General features: G+C 40.3%; 1 protein-coding gene across 2 annotated transcripts in view; it reads left to right on the forward strand.

Moving 5' to 3' along the window:
* Positions 1-25490, forward strand: part of LOC132847458 (inositol polyphosphate-5-phosphatase A) — a 150381-nt gene that overhangs the window by 92520 nt on the left and 32371 nt on the right. For both annotated transcript variants that reach the window (XM_060872755.1, XM_060872754.1), the window contains exons 7-9: positions 3249-3301; positions 4611-4730; positions 15086-15170. In XM_060872755.1, the coding sequence (XP_060728738.1) occupies positions 3249-3301; positions 4611-4730; positions 15086-15170 (258 nt within the window). The remainder of the gene's footprint in view (positions 1-3248; positions 3302-4610; positions 4731-15085; positions 15171-25490) is intronic.

Below are 25490 nucleotides of genomic sequence, written 5' to 3' on the forward strand. Positions count from 1 at the left end.
CAATTTGTCTCTCGTTTCATAACACGCTGTGTGGTAAATCATGTGTGAGTGATTGATAGTGAGTGAGTGATAGTGAGTGAGTGAGTGAGTGAGTGAGTGAGTGAGTGAGTGAGTGAGTGAGTGATAGTGAGAGAGTGAGTGATAGTGAGAGAGTGAGTGATAGTGAGTGAGTGATAGTGAGATAGTGAGAGAGTGAGTGATAGTGAGAGAGTGAGTGAGTGATAGTGAGAGAGTGAGTGAGTGATAGTGAGAGAGTGAGTGAGTGATAGTGAGTGAGTGATAGTGAGTGAGTGAGTGAGTGAGTGATAGTGAGTGAGTGATAGTGAGTGAGTGATAGTGAGTGAGTGATAGTGAGTGAGTGATAGTGAGTGAGTGATAGTGAGTGAGTGATAGTGAGTGAGTGATAGTGAGTGAGTGAGTGAGTGATAGTGAGTGAGTGATAGTGAGTGAGTGAGTGATAGTGAGAGAGTGAGTGATAGTGAGAGAGTGAGTGATAGTGAGTGAGTGAGTGATAGTGAGTGAGTGATAGTGAGTGAGTGATAGTGAGTGAGTGATAGTGAGTGAGTGATAGTGAGTGAGTGATAGTGAGTGATAGTGAGTGAGTGAGTGATAGTGAGTGAGTGAGTGATAGTGAGTGAGTGATAGTGAGTGAGTGATAGTGAGTGAGTGACTGATAGTGAGTGAGTGATAGTGATAGTGAGTGAGTGAGTGAGTGAGTGAGTGAGTGAGTGAGTGAGTGAGTGTGTGAGTGATAGTGAGTGTGTGAGTGATAGTGAGTGAGTGAGTGATAGTGAGTGAGTGAGTGATAGTGAGTGAGTGATAGTGAGTGAGTGAGTGATAGTGAGAGAGTGAGTGATAGTGAGTGAGTGATAGTGAGAGAGTGAGTGATAGTGAGAGAGTGAGTGATAGTGAGTGAGTGATAGTGAGTGAGTGAGTGAGTGACTGATAGTGAGTGATAGTGAGTGAGTGATAGTGAGTGAGTGATAGTGAGTGAGTGAGTGAGTGAGTGAGTGAGTGATAGTGAGTGAGTGAGTGATAGTGAGTGAGTGAGTGATAGTGAGTGAGTGATAGTGAGTGAGTGAGTGATAGTGAGTGAGTGAGTGATAGTGAGTGAGTGATAGTGAGTGAGTGAGTGATAGTGAGTGAGTGATAGTGAGTGAGTGATAGTGAGTGAGTGAGTGAGTGATAGTGAGTGAGTGATAGTGAGTGAGTGATAGTGAGTGAGTGAGTGAGTGAGTGAGTGAGTGAGTGAGTGAGTGTGTGAGTGATAGTGAGTGAGTGAGTGATAGTGAGTGAGTGAGTGATAGTGAGTGAGTGATAGTGAGTGAGTGATAGTGAGTGAGTGAGTGAGTGATGGTGAGAGAGTGAGTGATAGTGAGTGAGTGAGTGATAGTGAGTGAGTGAGTGAGTGAGTGAGTGAGTGAGTGAGTGAGTGAGTGAGTGAGTGATAGTGAGTGAGTGAGTGAGTGAGTGAGTGAGTGATAGTGAGTGAGTGATAGTGAGTGAGTGATAGTGAGTGAGTGATAGTGAGTGAGTGAGTGAGTGATAGTGAGTGAGTGATAGTGAGAGAGTGAGTGATAGTGAGAGAGTGAGTGAGTGAGTGATAGTGAGTGAGTGAGTGATAGTGAGTGAGTGAGTGAGTGAGTGATAGTGAGTGAGTGAGTGAGTGAGTGAGTGAGTGAGTGAGTGAGTGAGTGAGTGAGTGAGTGATAGTGAGTGAGTGATAGTGAGTGAGTGAGTGATAGTGAGTGAGTGAGTGATAGTGAGTGAGTGAGTGATAGTGAGTGAGTGAGTGAGTGAGTGAGTGAGTGATAGTGAGTGAGTCAGTGTGTGATAGTGAGTGAGTGAGTGATATTGAGTGAGTGATAGTGAGAGAGTGAGTGAGTGATAGTGAGTGAGTGAGTGAGTGATAGTGAGTGAGTGATAGTGAGTGAGTGAGTGATAGTGAGTGAGTGATAGTGAGTGAGTGAGTGATAGTGAGTGAGTGAGTGAGTGATAGTGAGTGAGTGATAGTGAGTGAGTGATAGTGAGAGAGTGAGTGATAGTGAGAGAGTGAGTGTGTGATAGTGAGAGTGAGTGAGTGATAGTGAGTGAGTGATAGTGAGTGAGTGAGTGAGTGATAGTGAGTGAGTGATAGTGAGTGAGTGAGTGATAGTGAGAGAGTGAGTGTGTGATAGTGAGAGTGAGTGAGTGATAGTGAGTGAGTGATAGTGAGTGAGTGAGTGATAGTGAGTGAGTGAGTGAGTGATAGTGAGTGAGTGAGTGATAGTGAGTGAGTGAGTGATAGTGAGTGAGTGAGTGATAGTGAGTGAGTGAGTGAGTGATAGTGAGTGAGTCAGTGTGTGATAGTGAGTGAGTGAGTGAGTGATAGTGAGTGAGTGATAGTGAGTGAGTGATAGTGAGTGAGTGAGTGATAGTGAGTGAGTGAGTGATAGTGAGTGAGTGATAGTGAGTGAGTGAGTGATAGTGAGTGAGTGAGTGATAGTGAGTGAGTGACTGATAGTGAGTGAGTGAGTGAGTGAGTGATAGTGGGTGAGTGAGTGAGTGATAGTGAGTGAGTGATAGTGAGAGAGTGAGTGATAGTGAGAGAGTGAGTGTGTGATAGTGAGTGAGTGAGACAGAGTTCACAATATCAATGATATGTTCAGGATATCACAGAAGGACAGAACGTTATGTAGAAACAATATGTTGATTTGATTTTTAAGCATGTTAGATAAAGAGGGCAATATGGACTATTTGAGTGACCAGGAATCAGAATTTTCTGGCATGATCGACTATTTCAGCTTATTCTTGATGCCCGAGTGTAAGGTATCTGACTTTTTCTTCCCACTCTCAGATTTTCACATGCAACCTTTTGACCTGACCAGTGCACAGTGTTAACCACTGAGCTATCAGTACCCAGTCTTGCTCTGTGCAGAATGTTGTGTACACCCTGAGGAGTTCCATTCCTAGCAGAGAGAATCTTGGATCTGATAGAATTGGATCTCACAAACTTTTTGCATTTCCCTGTCCCTGAAACAAAATGCACTTGATGCAGTTATTAAACACAAACACAATTTTATTAATGGTTACAATAAAAAATAGAAAAAAAGTAGATGTTTTGATTGCTCTTCTCAGTTTTACTCTGTTCCTACACTTAACTTTATATTTCTATTTTATCCTGACCTGAAAAAAAAACAAAATATGAAACTTTAGTTTGAAACTTGAATATCATTACTTAATATACTGTCTGGGTGTTTTTTCTGCAGTGCAAATGGTCCAGAAAAGGCTTTATCAGGACTCGTTGGACACTGGGGGACTGGTGAGTGACACGTTTTACCTGCACCTTCCTTCTCTCTCTCTCTCTCTCTCTCTCTCTCTCTCTCTCTCTCTCTCTCTCTCTCTCTCTCTCTCACACACACAGCCTCCTCTGTCGTTGTGTATACTCGGTAGCTGGCTGCAATAACTAGGAAATATCTATTCCCTCTGTGTGTGTGTGTGTGTGTGTGTGTGTGTGTGTGTGTGTGTGTGTGTGTGTGTGTGTGTTCAGTCCAGCTGCTGGAGAAGGGCTGGATTGGATTAGGCCTAATCACGTTAGTCAAGCAGCTCTATCTGACAGATGACAGAAAACATTACATGCAATTGCACCTGCATGTGCAGGATCTTAAAGGTTTTCTCCATCGGGAGATGGGTGAAGGGGGATAGCTGTGTGGGTAATCTAATAGAGGAAATACAACGGGACAAAAGGGCTGAAATAGGGGATTGGAATAGAGGGATGATGCGAGACAGGGACTGGGCTCTGTTCCAGAAAGAGGGATGACACGAGGTAGATGGAAAGAGAGAGCGTGCAGTGGAATGAAATGGTGACAGAGGTATAACAGGCTTAGCCGTGGGGCCGCTGTGAAAGCATGTATAGCGTTCTACACATGTCACTTTTAAACAGATTAGTGGCTTTGGCATGTATGAGCACACAGTCATGTAAGAGCAGAGAACACAGTCATTTATGGTTTATGTTGTATTGCTTATAGACTGTATAGCGTGGTGTGTTAAAGGTCAAAGCATTAAGGGTCAAAGCTCAAACTTTATGAACAGGATTACATGACACATTTAAATTAGATTTGCTGCCAAAGTAAAAGATATCTGGTGCTCAGTTTTTAGGGTCAGAGTGTAAGCTCACAAAATAAACTTAAGCTTTTACGGGGTAATGCAGGTGGTAACATGCGTAAAAAAAAAAGTGGTAAATGTATAAAAAAATACATTTGGGGGGGTTACTTGAATGAGCACATGAGATGAGAAAGTGTGGTTTAGGTTTACTGCTTCTATATTCAATTCAGTTGTCTCCTCTCGTGTCCTCCATTTCTCTCTCTATCTCCCGGGAAGCAGTAGCAAATATTTTTAAACTAATGTGAGATTTAAATTCATGTTATACACAAAGTCAAATTAATTCCCTTATAAGAATCTAAAATAGCATATCACTGGCTTTAAAGAGCAAATTTCACATCTTTGTGTTATAGCAAATAACATTTACATTCTAAGGCAGACATTGGGTTTTATTTTTATATTGTATATTGGGTTTCTGTGTTGGTTTGCAATAAGTTAAGCTCAGTGTTTTTTCTCTGTTGTGTTCACAGTGCCTTTGACCTGGTCAATATTCACCTGTTCCACGATGCCTCCAACCTGATAGCCTGGGAAAACAGCCCTTCTGTCTATTCAGGCACAAGGCAGAAAGCTCTCGGCTATGTTCTGGACAGGTAAGAGTAAGAGTTAGTGACTGGAGTGAGTTAGTGACTGGAGTGACGAGTGAGTGTGTGAGTGAGTGTGTGAGTGAGTGTGTGAGTGAGTGTGTGAGTGAGTGTGTGAGTGGGTGTGTGAGTGAGTGTGTGAGTGAGTGTGTGTGTGAGTGTGTGTGTGAGTGTGTGTGTGAGTGAGTGAGTGAGTGTGTGAGTGAGTGAGTGTGTGAGTGAGTGAGTGTGTGAGTGAGTGAAGTGGAGTGGAGTGAAGTGGAGTGAGTGAGAGAGTGGAATGAGGTAGGTAGGTTGGTAGGTAGTTTGGAAAGCTAGGTAGATAAGTAGGAAATAGTGCACTTGGTAATCAAACACTCTCTAAACTGAAAGTATTATTATAGTTGTCCTTAACACGGGAATCTAGGAATCAATAAACAGCCATGAAAAAGAAAAGAAAAATCATATCTTGCAATATTTTTTATGTTTTGAAGTTATGCAACACCAGTTTTCCTTGTTGCAGTTCAAACAGCTTAGTGCTGGTTGGCTGGAGAATGAAGGCTTTATTAATCACAGCCCACTAAGCAGGTGTTCTAAGCAAATATCAGGAATAGGGTTTATACAGCATAGTCCAATGTGGAAGTATATTTATTATTTTTGTTAAAAGGAAGGGATAAAATGCTGAGTTATGGTACAACATGTTATTTATGAGCATCTTATTTATACGTTTAGAACCATTCATCCATAAGAGAGAGTCTGTGAGCAATGGGATGAGAGAGTCCATGAGCGAGCGGATGAGAGAGTCCCCGTGAGCGAGCGGATGAGAGAGTACGTGAGCAAGCGAATGAGAGAGTCCGTGAGTGAGCGAATGAGAGAGTCTCTGAGAGAGAGCGGATGGGAGAGTCTCTGAGAGAGAGAGCAAAGGAGCGAGTCTGTGAGAGAGAGGAAATGAGCGAGTCTGTGAGAGAGAGCGAATGAGGGAATTTGTGAGAGAGAGAGAGCGAATGAGGGAGTTTGTGAGAGAGAGAGCGAATGAGCGAGTCTGTGAGAGAGAGAGCGAATGAGCGAGTCTGTGAGAGAGAGAGCGAATGAGCGAGTCTGTGAGAGAGAGAGCGAATGAGCGAGTCTGTGAGAGAGAGAGCGAATGAGCGAGTCTGTGAGAGAGAGAGCGAATGAGCGAGTCTGTGAGAGAGAGAGCGAATGAGCGAGTCTGTGAGAGAGAGAGCGAAGGAGTGAGTCTGTGAGGGAGAGCGAATGAGCGAGTCTGTGAGAGATAGAGCGAAGGAGCGAGACATAGCTCTCTGTGAGAGAGAGCGAATGAGCGAGTCTGTGAGAGAGAGAGCGAATGAGCGAGTCTGTGAGAGAGAGAGCGAATGAGCGAGTCTGTGAGAGAGAGAGAGCGAATGAGCGAGTCTGTGAGAGAGAGAGAAGGAGTGAGTCTGTGAGAGAGAGAGCGAATGAGCGAGTCTGTGAGAGAGAGAGAAGGAGTGAGTCTGTGAGAGAGAGCGAATGAGCGAGTCTGTGAGTCTGTTTGAGAGCGAGTTTGTGAGAAAGCGAGTCTGTGAGAGAGTGAAAGAGCAACTCTGTGATTGAGTCAGACTGCGAGAGTGAGTGATTCTATGAGTGAGCGAGCAAGCGAGCGACTCAGTGATTCTGTTAGTGAGACTGTGAGAGTGAGCGAGTCTGAGTGAGTGAGGCTGAGTCAGTGAGTCTGTAGCTGAATGAGTGTGGGAGTGCATGTGTGGAAGATGCCGGAATGCCTGAAAAGACACTACATGCCTGGATGCTTAGCCTCTACAGTAACCAATTATGGTCTGTGGAGTCATTCCATAGCAATACAAAGTTTTTGGGACAGATCATTTATATTTAGTAATGAAACATTTCTCATCCGGATGGGAGTGGACTATTCCAAGATGATCCTGCCTCCATCCACAGGACATGACGGCTCAGTTCTGTAGCAGAAAATAAAACCCTTTTAATACATAGTGTTATATCTATTATAGATATTTGCTCTCATAATTCCATTTCAAATTAATAATTCCAGAGGACAGAGTCAAAACATCATAAAACGTGTCACTGTGCAATCACTTACAGACTGCAGTGCATGTGGTTGTTAGTGAGGGAGCGCTGCCCTTCCATCATGATACACTCGCTAACATGGAATCTGAATGCACACAGTGACTTTCATGGCATTACCACAAATCCACTTTGAATAACTGCATGCATATGCTTGGCATATTTTAGCCAGGCATCTGACACCCTGAAATACGACCTGCTTTTATGTTTCAGAGGTCTTTTTTTTTCCAGCTCCCTCCTTGATTTCTCATCTGACGAAAGAATGGAGAAGCTTTAATGACAACCAAGCGGAGGTGCTTTAGGAATATTGAACCTTTTACAGTTTTTATTAAGCCATATTTACTTGGATTTATGGATATAATGAAGTATGAAAATGACCCCTTGCTGCTTACACAAGGGGTTTGCGCCATATCTTATTGAATTTTTTTCCAGGGTTGGTGATGTTGATTTATTTTTAAAAGTCGGCTCATAAATACTACACCTAGGTTCATATTTCTGAGGCAGTGCAGCTTAGCCAGCTCTGAGTTTTTCCCCATAAACACCCTGATGTCCAGAACTCTAGTGTTGTTAAAGGACAAGGCCATAAAAGTCATTACAAACATTGCAGATGATTCTGTTGTTAATGACATCTGTGAAATTGCAGGTATTGTGCAGCATCTTGAGCCTTTATATCAATTCATATTAAAAGGTGCCAAAAGTAGAATCTTTGCCCTTTTTGGGGATGTCCTTTTTGTATTTTAGGCTTGTGGGTGGGACTAAATCATTGAGGTGGGAGTTTGTTTCATTCCTGCTGCTGGTTTTCCGAGTGTAACAGCACATCACTCATGGAGACGCGGTCTTACTCAGATAGATCCGGATGGACTGAAGGAAGGGAGGGCAGAGTACAAAAGCTTCCCCCCGGCTCTGTTAGGGCCAGTGAATGATGTTCGGCTCTTTTCACCAGGGCTGCTAACCTTTTGGCAGCCACCAGCAAACTCTATTCTCCCGTGCCGATCGAGAAGGACAATGTGGCTGTGGAGCCGTTTGAATGAAGTGCTACCACCAACAGTGTGGCTATTCAGCGGCTTGTTGGGAACCAGCTTTTGGGCCCATTGTCCTTCGCTATGACTCCTAGGCCAGAAAGGAGAGCAGGAAAAGGGAGAGGGTAGAGTATGTAGTCATACCTCCCCCTCTTTCGCCATTCCGTTTTTACCATAATGTTTTTTTCTGCCCCCACGTTTTCCTTTTTGGTTGCTCCTTATCTCCTGCACTCTTACCGTTTCTTTCTGAGTGAGAATTCTCTAGGTTTTCAGTCTCTTGCTGTGTTTTATGAGCAGATATTTCCATACTCGCATGCTTTTAGTTGCAGTGCAAGGGGGGCCCATCCTCTAAAACCCTTATCTCCTTAGAGGGCTAATTGTGCAGCTTCCAGCCCATTGAGATCACACCTGATAAGCTCTTTTCCTCTGCCCCTTTCAGCTGCTAAACACTGTTTATCTCGCTACTGCTTAAAGGCCTCAGGGGAACAATGCTGAAAGACTATAGCATTTACCCGGATTGCTCCCGGATTGTCTTTCTCTCTCTGTCTGTCTCTCTATATTTCCGTTCGAGTATATTATATTTTTATGTTATATGAAATGATTATTTTTCATATAACATAAATTAATCTATTGCAGCATAATGATTGAAGTCATTTATTTCTGTATATCATAATTAAATAATCGATAATAAAATAGAAGGAAAATGTAACATAGCATTAAAGTTCAAATAAATGAAATGTTAATGGATGCAGAGGCTAAATGGTGAAAATGAAATTACATTTAATAGATAGTTTTTAATACATTTCATTTGATCGCTTGATTTTCTCATTCTGCCCCACCACTGAAGATATTCAGCAGCTATGTCCGAGCAAATAACTTCTCTCTCTACAGGCTCAGCTTTTGTGTGAGTGGATGTGTCTCCATTTGCTGTTCTTTTCAGAGAAGCTACTTGGGTTCAGGGCGCAACAGTTTTACATCACAACTGTGAAATCTTGGCAGAAAGACACCCATTGTCCCTCTCCATTATTTTCACACAAATATAGTCCATTGTCAGGAGGCTGAAGTTAATTTGATCAACATTGAAGACATTTAACTTTTCTGTTCAGTCAAAAGGCTTGTTTCATGCTCATTTTCAGGGCATTGAAACAGCGTGATTGGCAGAAAAATAATGTTGCCGTTAACAATTCAGGGCAATTAGTTTCCCAGGGGGAAGCGCCGGGCTGCACCGACTGCCACACAGCTATTCTTTGTCACTTTATGGACGGTCATCAGTCAACTGTCAACCCTATTCAAAGAGCCCTCCAATCTAAATGTTTTCCCTTTTTCAGCTTTTCCCAGAACGACAGCGAGGGAAGAGGAAAGAGACACTGAGTTATAGAGGGAGAAAGTATGAGACATGATTAGAGATGGAGAGGCAGACTTAGAAGAGCAGCCTAGTGGATGTAACGGAGACCTTACTGAAAGCAGAATGGATTCATAAAAATGACAGGATAGGGACAAATAGATATAGCCTAGATGAATTATTTATTTCTTTATTCTTTAAAATGACGTGATCTTTTTTCATGCTCTGATCAGTGAGGGCAGTTTGATGCTAACATCATCAGCATTTTTTCTCTCCGTAGTAGTTGTGTGGTTTGGTTTCTTAAAGAAAAAGGCTAGGCTAGGAAAGGTGTAATGCAGTAACCTCTGTGCTGTTGGTGTGTGTTGGTGCGGTTTTTATGAATAGGAAAGGCTTTTAGAGTGGTAGCATGGCAGTCTCTAAGTCGTTGCTCTGTGTTGGATGCAGTATTAATGTCGATCAGCAGTGACTTTGTGAACTGCTTCCTCACCCTGGGAGGCCCAGTGGGTCAAAGGTTAATCAGTCAGCCAGACCTCCTTCCCACCCTGCTCCCTCACACACACACACACACACACGCACACACAAACACAAAACCCTAAAACACGATTCACATGCAGTATTATCAGCTGCCTTGCTTGTCTTATACAACAGTCAGGACTCCACCCATTCTCGCCGCTCTGTCTCTCTCCTACACACATCAACAATTCATTAACACTATCTTCTAAGTTCATTCTGTCTTTTTAGCATTATCTGCTTGCGTCGTTAGGCTAAGATATGCCTCACACTTTTGAGCATTGGCAGCACTCCAAATGCCCTGCTCTTACACACACTTGATGTTGCTAAATTTCCAAGGGGTTTATTTCCTGTTGTCGTATTTGAATGTCAGTATTTGAAACAGCAATATTTCAAGGTAGATTTTGACATGTTTTGTCTTGAGTGACAGCCTCCAATGGTCCATCGTGATAGCGTCAATGAGCCAGCAGTATTTATTCATTTATTTATTTATACATTTTTTATTTAATTTATAATAGCCAAAATGGCATTATGGACATCACTGAAAAAATATAATTTAGACATTGTTTTTTTAAGGTAGTTAATATCTAATATCTGTTCAGAGTTTTCTAGTGACAGTTATGTGTAAACAGCAAATTAAAGTTAAATATAGATCCTGATGATACAAGTTTCAGGTTAGCTCATTACTTAATTGGTATAAACCCATTGGAAGGCAGTGTAGGCCTGTTTTCTCTGATGATCAATGTAACAGTTGCTGATGAATATAATTGTAGTTGTTCTAGTATGTTGTTGGTTGCTGGAGCTTGTTCAGATGGTGGTATATAAAATGCTAGTGTCTAGCTTGTTGTAGCTTGAATTATGCTGAGATATTTATACAGACTATGAAAGTTATTGGCCAACAAATACAAGGATGTGTGCTTGGTAAATGTTGGACAGCCTGAAGAAAAAGTTGTGTAGAAAAAATGAGCAATTTGGGTGATTGTGTAGGTCATGTTGACTTATTAGAGACTATACATTTTCAGCTGCCTTTAAGGAAATGTCATATTTGACCCCATATAGGCTGATCCCTTCCCTTCTCTCTGACTACCCCAAACAGACCTACACACACATACACACTCACACAAATCAGTGCTATGGGGTGAACCTATAGCAGCCTCGGAAAAATTAGAGGGTGGTCACTTCCACGGGTCATTTTGGGGGCCTCTGGTTGGGGCTGTGACATGGCTGGCAGCGATGACATTCTTCAGAGTGCTAACATTCTGCCCCGATTCCCTGCGAATCAGACACACTGACTAAATCAAGGAGGGGTCTACGCTGAAACCGTGGGAGTGACTTGTGTCTTCACAGCAGAGAAATAATGCCCAGCATGTATGCCAAGCAGAGTTACACTGCTCAACTCTCATCTCAAAGAGAGAGAGAGAGAGAGAGAGAGAGAGAGAGAGAGAGAGAGAGAGAGAGAGAGAGAGAGAGAGAGAGAGAGAGAGAGAGAGAGAGAGAGAGAGAGAGAGAGAGAGAGAGAGAGAGAGAGAGAGAGAGAGAGAGGAGGTTGGATCTCTTCTGTTCTGGCAGCACTTAAGATCAGTATTGTTTGTTCACTGTGTCAGAAAATGACACAACAAAAAAGAGTAATAATGGCATGATAAACACAATTAACTAAAGGTATTGCACAATGCATGTTCATACATAAGGACTGTCCTAAAATAAATGGACTCTAATATTAAAGCAGTCATAACACAGTCAGAGCATTAACAGATATTTGCTGTTTGTATTGAATAAATAATTAAACTCCTGAACAACTTATTAAACTTTAATGGCTCTGATTCATTTTGATTTATTGCAGTAATGTTTTTTGTTGTTGCTAAAATATATTCAAGTTTCCTAGTTTTCTCAAGGTCCACATTATCATCATTACCTTTGAATTAAACACTTGAGTCAAATCTTGAATTTTGATGAAAAGTCTCATTACATTGCAATTCAGTTTTAGGACACATGGTTTGTTTATTTGTTTTTCATTTTCAATTAAAAAGCTATACTTTAAAAATCTTAAAATAAAGTATATAATGCATTTGTCCATAGCCCTGTCAGGTGGTATAAGAAAGGGCTATGGACAAATGCATTATATACTTTATTTTAAGATTTTTAAAGTATAGCTTTTTTTTTTTTTTTTTTTTAAAAGTATGATTATTTCTTTATTTATCTTTTGATTATGTGAATATTGGGAAAATAGTCTTTGTCGCCTTGTGTCCTCTAGTGTGCACATTTGCATATCAGGAAGGTGTGTGTACGTGTGTGTGCATGTGAAAAATTTGTGTCTAAAGTTTTCTCTCAGCTTTGTGCTCATAATGTTGAGGCCCTGGGAGCAGTGAGCGTTTTGTTATAAATTAGCGCTTGACCATAGCCTTTGTACAGCTCTGGTACAGCTAAAATAAATCACTTTACAACTCCACACCCACACAGTCACTCTACTCACCAGTAAAAAAAAAAGCTTTTCAAGCTCTTTCTGGACTCATGGGATTGCATGTTTAGAGTCTGCATAAAGGTCTGTGCCATTGTGCTCAGTGTATGTGACACTAGTACAGTTTGCATGAATGAACTTTGATGACACAGTTAATGTGGGGGCAGAGACAGAGGGAGGGGGGGTCATGGGGTGCATCCAGGACCCCCCACCTTACAGCCCTTTCACACTCAGTGCTGTGTGTGTAATGTGCAGGTCAGGTGGGGCCCCCAGGGCTCGGGCAGGAGGGTAAAAGTCAAGCGCTGGGAGCTTTAGGAAAGCGCCATGCAAACAGAGGGTTACCTTCTGACCCGCCGCTGATACCTAGAGCCAAGGACAAAACACGCCGGCCTGTCGCATTAGACATGGCTGTTAGCAGGATAAAGCCAGACCCACTCCCCCAACATGCATCACGAGAAAGAGGGAGAGACAGAGAAAGTGAGAGAGCTCACACTGTCCCTTTTGCCAAGTCACCATACTCGTTTCTACAGCTTAATCACTTCTTCTGTCTTGTATCTGTTTATTTCTCTGTCTCATTTTTTGGGTGTCATGTGGTTTATTTAAAAGAGTGAACAATCAGTGTAGTTATCGGTGTAAACTTTGAGAGAGAAAAAACAGCCATAAGAGAAAGGAAAAGTAATACCACACATTTAACACAGACTCAAGCTGCATCCTGATTTAAAAAAAAAGGCATATGAGAAATGAAGATAATAGATGATCACTAATTATAAGATAATTTACACGGGGGACGGAACATCTTTTATACCTTTTAAATAAACTGATGAATGTAATGTACCTTGAAAATATTCTCTAAAAGCTAATTAAAGATAAAGAGTGGTCTCTAAGGTCTAATAATTTACTGCATACTATATAAATAACAAAATCTTTTGTCACAATATTTGAGAGACACCACATTTGACATTCAGAATAATCTGAACCAGCAGTGCTTAAGAAATTTTTAAGAATATCTTATATATTATAGACATATATAGCTTTATTGTCATTGTTTTAACAAGGAAATTATTATAGTTATGTGACAAATAGGTTTAGAGACACTCTCAGGTCATATGCCATGCTGATTAATACTGCTGCTGAATCCAAGCCTGAACAAAAGACATGTACATTACTTCTCTGCAGGAATGGATACCATAAAAGACTTAAATCTTACTAAGTCTATAATGTATTTTATTGTTGTTGTAGACAATTACAGTGTGTGTTTCTAATTCTCATTGTCTGTCTATTTTATTCTCTATATCTGTATATGCTGTTTATCTTTAGAGAGAGAATGTGTGTATGGATTAATGGGCTGACTGTGACTGTCACTCATTAGATTAGAAGAGGAGGAGCCGTCGCTATTGATTAATGCCTCACAGCCAATCATAAAGAAGTACTCTTTAAAACCTCTCTAGTGCTAGGGACTTGCTTGGACTACGGCTGAAAATGACAGCATGAACAGCAAGTTTTATTGTGTGCTTTAGGTTTTAACGGCTAGATAAATTCAATTCAATTGATATGCAGTGTACACGGTCATAAAGGTGTAACACAATGCCACTGTTTGTATCTGTTCAGTGCTCTGAGTGTCCTTGTTTGTGTTTGGATTTAAACCTGTGGCCTTATTCAGAAGATTTTTTGTTTGTTTGTAATATCCGTACTATGCTATGCTCCTGGAAACGCTGGGGAGATTCAGCAATCCAGCATTGGGATACTGGTGGTCCTTGGATTTAAGTAATACATACATGTATTCATATGTGTCATGTATTCACATGTCATGTATTCGTATGTGTGTTAATATATGTTTAGAACACAATATCTGTTCAGAATAATCATATTTGGTTGCCCAAATTCTAATAATTAAATAATTTATTTTTAATAATTTAACGAAAATGTTCAACCTTTTACCTTGCACCTAAAAATCTACCTCACAATTACAAAGTCTTCCTCACACCTAAAAAGTTTTCCTTTGCAGAATAAATTCCATATAAACTTCATTTGCTGAATTGCACCCAGAGAGAGATAAAATAGGACACCCTGCCACCCCCTGTTCAAACATACACAGACTTAGTTACCTCAGAGTACCATCCTGGAACAGAGTCACCGGCATGAGACCCGTCCTCTACAACCTCATAAATACACTGATATTGGGCAGTGGGAGCAGGAGGGAGATTTATCCCAGCGATTAGCCAGCATAGCATCTGCACTAATTAATCCAAGACGAAGACACTTTCTTGCCTCTTTTACCGTACACTCATTCACTCTCACATACACACACACTCACACAAAATAAATGATTAGGTATGGAGAGTTAATTATTCCTCATCTGAGGAGTGTTTATTAAGAGTCGACAGAATAGGGGAACACTGTAGAGACCCGGTGCTCTCTGGAAGCACTCCATGACTTCAGGACTCCATGAATCGTCCGAGCTTCTCAGAGAGCTGCAGGGAGTGTCGGATCAAATGAAAAGTAATGCAGTAATACGCTCATAGAAAGACTTCCATGTTTAAAACAGGTTGTTTTCAGGTGTGTTATCATTCACAAGGGGACAGGGTTCAATTAAAAGTGTGCTGTTTTTGCAATTAACACATTTAGACAGCTTGAGAGACATGTACCATACATACACGTTTAGATCAGCAGCAGTGTGAACCTGTGCTTATTATCCAGTTCTTTCTCACTGTGTCAGTGCGGTTTCAATCCTCCACTAGGGAGTGCTATTTGCTTCACAAACACTGCCAAAGTGATTCCTCAGCCATGATCCAGCACATCTGCCCCAGTGCTCTATTAACCAGATTTGGATTCAGGTGTAACTGAATTGTTTAAGGTGCCTGCAAATGAGTTGGTGATCTCTGCTTTGCTATTGGATACCAATAAGAATCAAATTTGTACTCTGCTGATGGCTTCTCTCTCTCTCTCTCTCTCTCTCTCTCTCTCTCTCTCTCTCTCTCTTCAGGATCACAGACCAGCGTCATGAGAAGCTTCCATATTTCCTCTTTGGTGATTTTAACTTCAGGCTGGACTCCAAGCAGGTTATAGAGGTAAGAAAAGTGTAGTTAAAGGAATACTCCAGTGTGTTTTGTTCTTCCTAATTTCTATCCACTGTCCCTGGAGCTTAAGTGTGATTGCCATGAACAATGATTTTGAAACCTTTTTCTATACTTTGAAAAGAACTATAATTATGATTATATTTCTCAGCCTTATAAAAAAAAAATGGGCCAAGAATATCACAAACACCAAAAGTATCATGAGCTCCGTTCATTTATCTCTACTTTATTTGTATGCCCCGGTTAGCTACTAAAGTAGAGTATTAATACATTATGTGAAAATACTATTATCAGTTAATAGGTATGCAAATAATATTGCCAGTCAGGAGGAGATGTTTCCCAGCTTTGTGTGTGTGACATGACATAGTTGGGAATGTAACTAGGTTAAAATTAGTCAGGTGTAAGGAAGCTTGAGTGTATGGAAGCAGGTGTATGGAAGCATCGGTTACTATACCATACCATATCATACAACCTTCTTGGGCCACAGCAGAATTTTTATGGAGCTCTAATCTCAGATCTGTTCAAGAACTTGGTGAATTTATATTGCATAAGAATAAGTCTTTGTACTGCAAATGGAAGTGGCTGCAGCTTATGAACCACTGCTTTCATATTAGGATGCAAAAAGAATGAGAAAACATCATACTAAAACTGTAATGTTAGGTTTTGTTTTGTTGTTTGTTTTTATTTTGTTGTTGTTGTTTTTTTCACACTTTTCCCAGTGTAGATTTTGGGATGATTGAAGGTAGTATCAGGAATGCAAATAGATTCCAACTTTCGTCATGATTGTCAAGTTAAATGTCTGTCAGTGTCTGCAGCTTTAAGATGGAGGAGAATAAAGCGTGTTTCATCCTGTACGAAGTTTTGGAGCAGTGTGACATAACATCTTTCTCTGATGCACCTTAACTTTCATTGTCTGTGCTGCTGAACAGATAAAGCTATGATTGTCTGGTCTGCTCTCACCAAAGATAAACAGGGGTTTAGTTTATGAATATGAAGCGGTGTGTTGTTTATCAGGCCAACTTCGTTATACAAGTAGGCCTGAAAAACAATATAGTATCTGTGCTGCTCTTCAATAAGGAGCACATGCACACAGTTTATTTAATTTTATTTTAAATATTGTGTCAGCTTAGTTGTAACTAATATTGGTTGTTTATTTATAGTCCTTACTTCAGTTTGCAAGCACTTAATTTTCCAATATCTTTGACTAAAAAACTGTTCTACAAAACTGTTTTAGATATTAACTGATCTACAATTGAATCCTTCCATTGCAGGTTGTTATTTGTTTTTGATTCCTCTCTTTGTTTTGTCAGTACAGAGCAACGTCAGATTTCTCTTTTGAGTTCTTTCTCCATTCGTAACATTCCTGCACCGTTTGACTTTTAACACATTCTTTGCTGTCTTACTTACTTCCTCACAAACACACACGCACACAAGCAGCTAATCTAAGCCACAAACCCACCAAGCTCATGTGTGTGTGGTCGAATTATCGGCTTTATGACGTCCTAATCACCACTTCACTGAGGAGTGCCTGGTTTTATAAGGGCCTTCATTAGCACACAGTATGTGTGCGTGCGTGCGTGCGTGCGTGCGTGTGTGTGTGCGTGCGTGTGTGTGTGTGTGTGTGTGTGTGTGTGTGTGTGTGTGTGTGTGTGTGTGTGAGAAACAGAGAACACCCTGTAACATAACAATGCACCTTGCAGTCAGGTTAGCAAACACAGCTGGGTTGGGAGAGTAGTAAGCACATTAATGAGTCATAAATCTCCCAGTTGTAAAATGCCATGGCAAAATCAGAGGCAGGACACAGTCTGCCCTTTATTTTGATGAGTACAGGATTCTCTCTCTCTCTCTCTCTCTCCCTCTCTCTCTCTCTATTGGACTAATTCTTTCTTTTTGTCATTATAACGAGTAGCAGTGGCTGTTTCTTATTCAGGCTGCACTTGTTGGAGATCTTATTAATACATGCCTAGGTTACAAGGAACCAGGTTAGAAAGAGGGTGTGTGTATGTGTGTGAGAGAGAGAGAGAGTGAGAGAGAGAGATTCAGGTCATTGTCCTGCTCGAGGAGGTTCTCACTGTTAAAGTGGCGAGGGGAGGAGAAGGAAAAGAGGGCTTCTTGAATAGCTGAATTGTTTTCTTGCTGAATTGTTGAACAGCTGAATTGCTGAACTCTAATGATGCAGGAAGGACTTCATCCTGTGTGGTAAACTAGATAATAGTCTTTATCTGTTGTCTTGTCCTGCGACTGCAGTTCAGGCACTTGGCCTCACGAGGCGCTGGATTAAAATATTTTTGAATCACACCTTTTACAAACATCCGCTGTGGATCCAATTTCCTTCTCGCAAGTCATATTTGTACTTTATCATCTGACCCATATAATCCATTTACATTTGCATCATTCAGATGTGAGTCACATTCATAACCAAGTCTTTAACTCCCTGTGATTGGATTGATTTCAGCTTTACTTTTCGGATGTTTGGAAATAAAAGTCAGATATGATTTGCTCATGATTGTGAAGGAATACAGATTACATTTACAGCCTTAATTTGCTTGTGTCCTTTATTCAAATATACATGGACAAAGTTTTGGCTGTTAGAGAAATGCTGAAGGAAATATTTGCAAGCTCAGCAGCAGGTAGCTTACAGTGAATATTTTAGAAAAGGAATTTATCCAAGTTGCTCAAAAATGGCAGACACTCTTTTGTTTTTTTTAGTTCACCTATATTTTACTTTGACCTTATTTTAATTAAAAAAAACATCCTGTTCCTTATACACCTCTGCACCATCTTAGTGTTAATTTCGTCAGACGAGACGAGACGAAATATGTTCGTCAACAACCTTTTTTTTTCATGACTAAGACGAGACGATGACAAGACTGCACCACTGACCAAAACGCTAACTAAGACTAAATTAACATGCATTATTGTTGACGAAAAAAGACGAGACGAAAATGTTTTGTATAAAATAAAAACTAAGATAAAAATCTCTCTTCATTATCGTCTACAATTGTGTCTGCTTTTTCATCAGCTGTTACGGCTTTAAAATATTCACAACGAGTTCGCGGCTTCGCGCTGTTGCTCAAGTTACAGGTCGGCCAAGCGGATCCCACTTATTATATTGCTACCTACCAAATAAATCGATAATTTGACTCAAAATGATGATTTAAATAGGAGTTTATTGATTTAAAAACAATTGTATTGTTTCCGCTAAAGAAAATAGTGCGCTCCGTCTCTACCGTTAGAATCCTGTGTGTTCGAGTGTATGCACTGTTTAAACGAGTGTTCTCAACTTCTCACTGATACTTTTGTGATTCGCGGAGTTTTGACAAGTTTTATGGCCTTGATATTGTTTCTTATTCAAAAGTGGTGACAGAAAAAACTCAGCACCCCCAACCTGAAACCTCTTCCCACGCCTCTGTCACAATCACATCATAATCAAAATGAATAATTAGGCTTAAAAGCAAATGTATATGTAAGGGAATCAAGTTTAACAATTACATGTAATATTGCTCCAAATATCATCAATAATGGTGTGTGCAATACCATGTATAACTTGCATTAAGTCAGTAATTTATATATTATAATATATATATATATATATATATATATATATATATATATATATATATATATATATATATATATATATATATATATACACAGTTTTGATTTTAGGCTTTTCATTAAGTTATTTATTTCCACTATAACACTCGTGTTCCTGATATTATTGCATTTAATGAGGCCTCGTTGTATTTATTCTTACAGTAGATTCCAGATGTGGTCACGCTACAATTTTTTGACTAAAACTAGACTAAAATTAAAAGACTTTTAGTCGACTAAAACTTGACTAAGATACATTGAGTTTTCTTTTGATTAAAACTAGACTAAAATGTCGAGACTTTTAGTCGACTAAAACTAAGACTAACAAAAAAGATATGTGAATGACTAAATATTACTAAAACTAACAAGGACATTTGGCACAAGACTAAGACTAAATTAAAAATAGGTGACGAAATTAACACTACACCATCTTCAGCATCAGGATGTCCCTCTTTCCCAGCATGCACTACGGTTTTCTGGGAGGGAATCCCATGTGATGCTGTGTATGTGTGATGGGGCACAGGGGTGGTTGGATACAGGTGGCACATTCCTGAAGTGCTTGAGCGGCAGGATCAGTAACCAGAGGCATGGGGCCAGCCCCTTTCCTATAACACACACACACACACACACACACACACACACACGAACAGGGAACTCTAGTAATTGTGTGAGACAGAAGGGACTTGGCTTCAATTGACCCCCATTTAGCACTGCTTTTCACTGGGGACAAAAGATGGAGAAATGTGGGTCCTAACGCTGGACCTTCTCTCTCTCACATTCTCTTCTCCCTCTGTCCCTCCACTGCACTCACTCTCCCTGTGTCCCACTCATTTCCTGAGAGAAACAGGAAAAGATTGGGAAGCGTTACAGCCAGTCATAAAACTAGGGGTGGTCTTAACACAGGTCTGTAAATCATGTTTCTTTTTTTTTTCTTTTTTTTTCATAAGATATTTGGCAATAAAATCAGTTGAATTCTTTTTTAGCTTCTCTGCCAAAAACTGTATATGTTCTGTGTGTATGTGAGTGCTTTTATTTGGAGATACAGTTTTGGAAGGAGATTGAAAGATATAGAGCAGATGTGTAAAGGAGTGTGGACAGTGCTCACCTGTGAGCTGTGTTCTGACCACAACCAGGCAGCTGAAGTGCATGCTGGGATTGGAGCCGGACCCTGGGGTTCAGCTGGTAGTGAATCAGCAGGCAGAGTGACAGCACTGCTGCTGCTCTCCAGTATATTTAAAATCTCTCCTAATTAAACTTAATAGAATGTAAATTTAATTCCTACAAAAAAAAATGGAGCGGCCTGCGAGCCGTTCCAAGTCGGGGATTGATAGGGGCCAAGAGTGAGGTTAATTACTGACGTGATCTACTGTCCTCGTGACACAACTCGCGCTTGTTTTAATTGGAGTTTACCCGCTTCTCTTACTGGCTGCTGTCATTAAGAGTGTGATTTGAGAGCATGAACCGGCTCCCTGTTTAGCATGTGAGTCTCAGCACCCCCTGTTTGCAGCAGGAGGAAGTGCAGATGGAGGCACTTTACATGAATCAATGTTTCTTGCCTTTGTCCTCATTGTTTTGTGAGCTAAACAGCATAAAATTAAAGATGGGGCTGCATACAATCCTTGATCCAAGTGTGGCCTGTAAACTGCTCATTAGTGACAAATACAGTAATAAAGATTACATTTTTCACTGATTGAAGAGCTTTCCAACACACTCCTGGTGCCAGAGTCAGCTCAAGTGCTGTTTGTCTTTGAAGCAAAAGACTGAATTATGACTTGAGTGTGTGTGTGTGTGGGGGGGGGGGGGGGTATTTTGTGTGTTTTTTGCTAACCCTGTGTTTCATTTGTAGATGTGCATAGCAGAAAAACCTGTGTGTTGTTTGTGCAGGTGAATGTTTGCTAGTGTGATTGTGTGTCCATATGCATCTGTTCACAACGCTCGCTGTTGGAAGGCTGTGCAGCGTCTGGGGCGTTGTCTAAGGGCTGTGTTTACCAGTGAAATCTTCCTCAGACAATAAGGCTCCATTTCACGCTGCGTTTATGCACATGGCCTGCCATAAATCAAAAGGCAGGCAGCGAAATTAAGTGTACACTACATTAGTCAGGCTAATTAATTTTGGGACGCATCCATCCATTAGTCACTCGGCGCGCTCTGATTGGCCCTCATTCTACGAGACTCTCAACCCCAGAGATAGTGACTCTCAACTCCATCTGATAAACCAGTCCTTACTCACACACAGCATATATTTACTTCATTCAAAGATAAATGATCTTAAATCAGTACTTTATTTTGTTAACCCTAAATGAGTTTCTGCTATAAATTGTCCTTTTTAGAACAAGATAATCTTAGAAAGAGTATATATTTTTTTCTGATCTACTCCGTAACTGAGTTAATAATGCTAGATTAGTCATTTTTATAAGATTCATTGGCGATATCAATTCCTTACTTGGATTTCCGTCTATCCAAGCACGGTTGGTGCACATAAGCTAATATCATGTCCAAGAATTGCGTATTTCCCTGTACAGAGAAAAGACAGAAAACTCATTAATAATGTATAAGGGTATTTTTCCTTCACTAAGCTTCTAAAGTCTACGACAAGTTTTTTACTTTCATGCAGGTGCAAGCATGATGTCACGTTTACAATAATTATAGACAGGTGCAAAAATCACACTGCTTGGAAAAAACTAAGGCAACGTCCACTTCAGAGTTATATCTGAATACAGATATGAGTTTTTTAGAGACACCGATATACAGATTTACATATTAGGAGTTTGATTTGCATATTACATATTTACATAATCATTTACGTTTACATAAAATGTTTATTAACCACGGCAGCAGCTTTTTTTAGAGCTTTAGAGGCAACAGGTTTTCCATTTTTTCTTAGAACAGAGCAATGTGTTAAGAATAATTAGAGGGCAGTCACCGCATAATGATAAGCATCATGATACACTAGAGCTCCTGATAAACCCACATGATCTCTCTGATGACCTCGGCTGATACGCCACAAGCGTGAACAAACAGTGCTTTCTCTTTCGCTCTGTTTTCTCTCTGCCTCTGTCCCTCCCACTCTATCCCTTTCTTTCTCTCCATCTAATAACACTAAAACAAAGAGAGCCACACATCAAGAAGGAGCGTGTGGCGGCTTTGATCAAGACGTAATTAAAAAGCGAAGAGAATGAAGAACAACCGCTGCCTTCTGTTCCTCTCGGAGATGGTTGAGCGTGCTCCTGGGGCCTGGTCCCTTTGTGTCGCTCTTCTCAGTTGAGGCTGGCACGGGTGGGTGACTGGGGCGAGTGAGGCGCCTGGCACTGGAAGCCTTCACAGCTTTTGACACACAAACACAGTGTGTTATAACTGCATGGTGCTGCTGAATAGAGCAGCCATAAGAACCCACTCATATAGTGAAGTGATTTTCTTTAATTCTCCAGCTTTCATTTAAAGATCAGCTGGCACTCCCAGTAGCTGACCATTCCTCTAATCAGGGTGTATTTCCCTTTCTTTTGTATTACCTTTCTTTTAATTTTAGTTATTTACAGGCTCTTGGCTAACTTGGTTGTATATTTCAGTGCTTCCGTACTGGCTGAAAGATCTTACGTTGGACGGCTCTTTTTCAGCTCAGGAAAAGCCTTTTAAGAAACAAAGCAAGGATAGAACAAGTGTGTTTTGTCTGAGAACAAGAGAATACAATATCACTCTCACAGAAATTGTCTAGAGTTACCATGGGTTAGGACATGAGGGTGGTCTGAGATGGCTGCCTCTTTAACTAATAAACTCAGTGATATAAAGCTGCCTCATATACCAGCACTTTATTGAAAGAAAATTTATGCAAGAAACAGTTTTATGTTTTTGGCAAACATCTGTAAGCATTAATGAATTAATGTTAAACCTCAACCTATTTTTCTCTGCATTTGATGCTACATTTGTTGTCTGCAATAGAGATGATTATTAAACATTGTAAAAGCGCTTGTTTGTATATACAATTTTTTAATCCAAATTAATTTGCATATATATATATATATATATATATATATATATATATATATATATATATATACGTATATTCATTATTTATTTGTTTTATTTAGACATTAGTGTTTGACTAATTCATACTCAAATGTTAAACAAAAATGTTGCTATAATATTTATTGAAGATTTTTTTAAAGATATGCATTTATATGATTTATTATTTGTTTATTGATTTATTATGCATTTATATGATTTATTCTGCCCTCAGAATCCAGACAAGCTCAAAATCGAGATTAAAGTTTTAGAATCATAAAACACATTTTCCAGAAGTATTAAATTTACAGTCAGATTAAAGTCAAGGAAATTGCAACTTGTTTTCAGGTTACTAAGGTTCAGATGAAGCTCACTCAATTCAAGTGAGCAGATCAGTCTTCACTAGATATTTGTTACTATTAACACTGCGTATACCAAATCCAGTTGCTACAGCATTGTTATTGTTTTTCTTCTGGGTTTCTACCAGTGATTTTTGTGATGTCCGTTAAAGAAAAAGTTTTTTATGAAGCATAGCATCCCAGGCATGTTAAACATTTATGTTGCACTTTTATTCATTTCCTCTGTTGCTAAATGTTCCAAAGGCTGAATTTTACATCTGCATAACATTATCTGTAGAAGACAAATGTGCTTTTCATTGAGGAGAAACTATTAGGTGTTAGATGCACTTGAGTGAATATGAAACAAATAGGAAAAAAAAGAATAAATTGCTTTTGTTCATTGTCGTTTGTAAAACCCCCTCTGGGTTGGAAGCTTTCTGCATCTGGAAGCATGGTCACTTTACTTCATGTCGCAGAGATGAAGTTTGCTTTCTCTTCAGCAGCACAGATCTGTCTTTTTCATTCAGTAGCTCAAGTCCAGAATGTTCTCTTTTCTTTCTTTTTAATAGTGGTTGAAAACAGAATGAGCTGAGTATTCTTGGATCAATGTCTCTCTCTCTCTCTCTCTCTCTCTCTCTCTCTCTCTCTCTCTCTCTCTCTCTCTCTCTCTCTCTCTCTCTCTCTCTCTCTCTGTTTCTCACACTTTTTTCTCTCTCTCTGTTTCTCACACTCTCTCTGTCTCTACGGTAGAGCACAGAGAGAGATTATCAGGTTCAGTACACTTATTCACTGCCACTTACACCTCCATCACATTGAACCGTATTGGTGCAGATCCATAAAGCCAGCAGTGGCACTTCGAATCTTTACACACGTCTGGCAGACTGAGCACTGGCTCGTCTCTCATTCACAAGCTTCCCACAAACCACCCCATCATATTTAACAGGTCCCATTAAGTGCCACATTGGCAATTCATGGCCTCTTGTGTAAAGTCTCTTTTGATTTATCAGTGATGGCCATATTGCCAGGCTGTTAAAGAGGAGCTGGAGCTTTGTCTTAGAGAAAACGGAATGGAACGCAAGGTGCCTTACTTCACTCTTCTCCTGCACCTCAGAGCTGAAGGACAGGACTGAGCTAACAGCTGGTTATGCAGAGAGAGAAGGAGAAGGACATCCAGGGCAGGCTGAGAAATAGAGTGAGAGTGAGGGTGAGAGATTGAGTGAGGGAGAGAGTGAGTGTGTGAGAGAGAGAGAGAGAGAGAGAGAGAAAGAGACATAGAGACATCGAGGAGCCAGACGGGGGATGGCCTCAGCTTCTCGCGCCTCACCGCTTCTCCTCTCCACTCTGTCTTAGAGGGGCTTTTGTTCCTGATTTCATGCTATCAGAAGGGCATCATGTTCTCCTGTGCTGGCCTGTCAGCTCCATAAAGGAGCCACAGTAGGGTCACATCTAGAGGGATGGGCATGAAAAATTGGTTAAAAAACGAATCACAAAGCCCACCCACATGATAGGGGTCTACCACTACTCCATGCACAAGGCCCAGACTATATGTTCTGTTTCTCTCTCGCTTGCTCTCTCTCTCTCTCTCTCTCTCTCTCTCTCTCTCTCTCTCTCTCTCTCTCTCTCTCTTTCTCTCTCTCTCCACCCCCTCTTCTCACTTGGATCACCACCCAGCAGGATTGGAGAGGATCATTTAAATGAAATGGTGCAAACAAATTAAAGGGTGTTGCTGAGAATGAATCATGGACCATTGTGTGTTGGACAGCATTGTGCGCTGTCCTTTCAGACTGTACTCTTATTGAGACACAGATTGCCACCATCATGGCCATCTGAGTAGAGGAGACACATGGATCATTGTCCGGATAAACAAAAGAGTTAACCTTAACGAGGTTTGTGGGAGCATTAACCTTTTCATACGTGCTTCATCTCATGGTTGATAATCATCATCATCTTGAGTAATTTTGGATGATGATGTGTAGCAATGTAGTACTGAAGACCTGAGAGCCCAGCCGTTACAGCCAAAACATGTCTACTTCTTTGTGATGTCTTGTGCATCAGAGAATCAGTGTCCTTTGTCTGCTGCCTTGTGGACATGTTTAAACCATGATGATATTTGATATTATGTATATCTATATATTATATTGAGAATAAAACATGACAGGACGTTCTGTACAGGAAAAAAACACACTTAAAACCATGCTATTTTTTAGCATGTCCATAATTATTACATTTTGTGTCATGTGTCAGTTATAAGTTAGTTATAAGCATTTATTTCCTCACAACCTTTATTTTTTCCTTCTCTTCAACCTATTATGATTTTTAAAAAATTCTCTATCCTGAAGATTTGCCTGTGGTGGAAAACCTCCTCAGTGTTATAAAGTATTGA

The sequence above is a fragment of the Tachysurus vachellii genome, chromosome 6 (genome assembly GCF_030014155.1).
Source record: "Tachysurus vachellii isolate PV-2020 chromosome 6, HZAU_Pvac_v1, whole genome shotgun sequence".
NCBI classification, from domain to species: domain Eukaryota; kingdom Metazoa; phylum Chordata; class Actinopteri; order Siluriformes; family Bagridae; genus Tachysurus; species Tachysurus vachellii.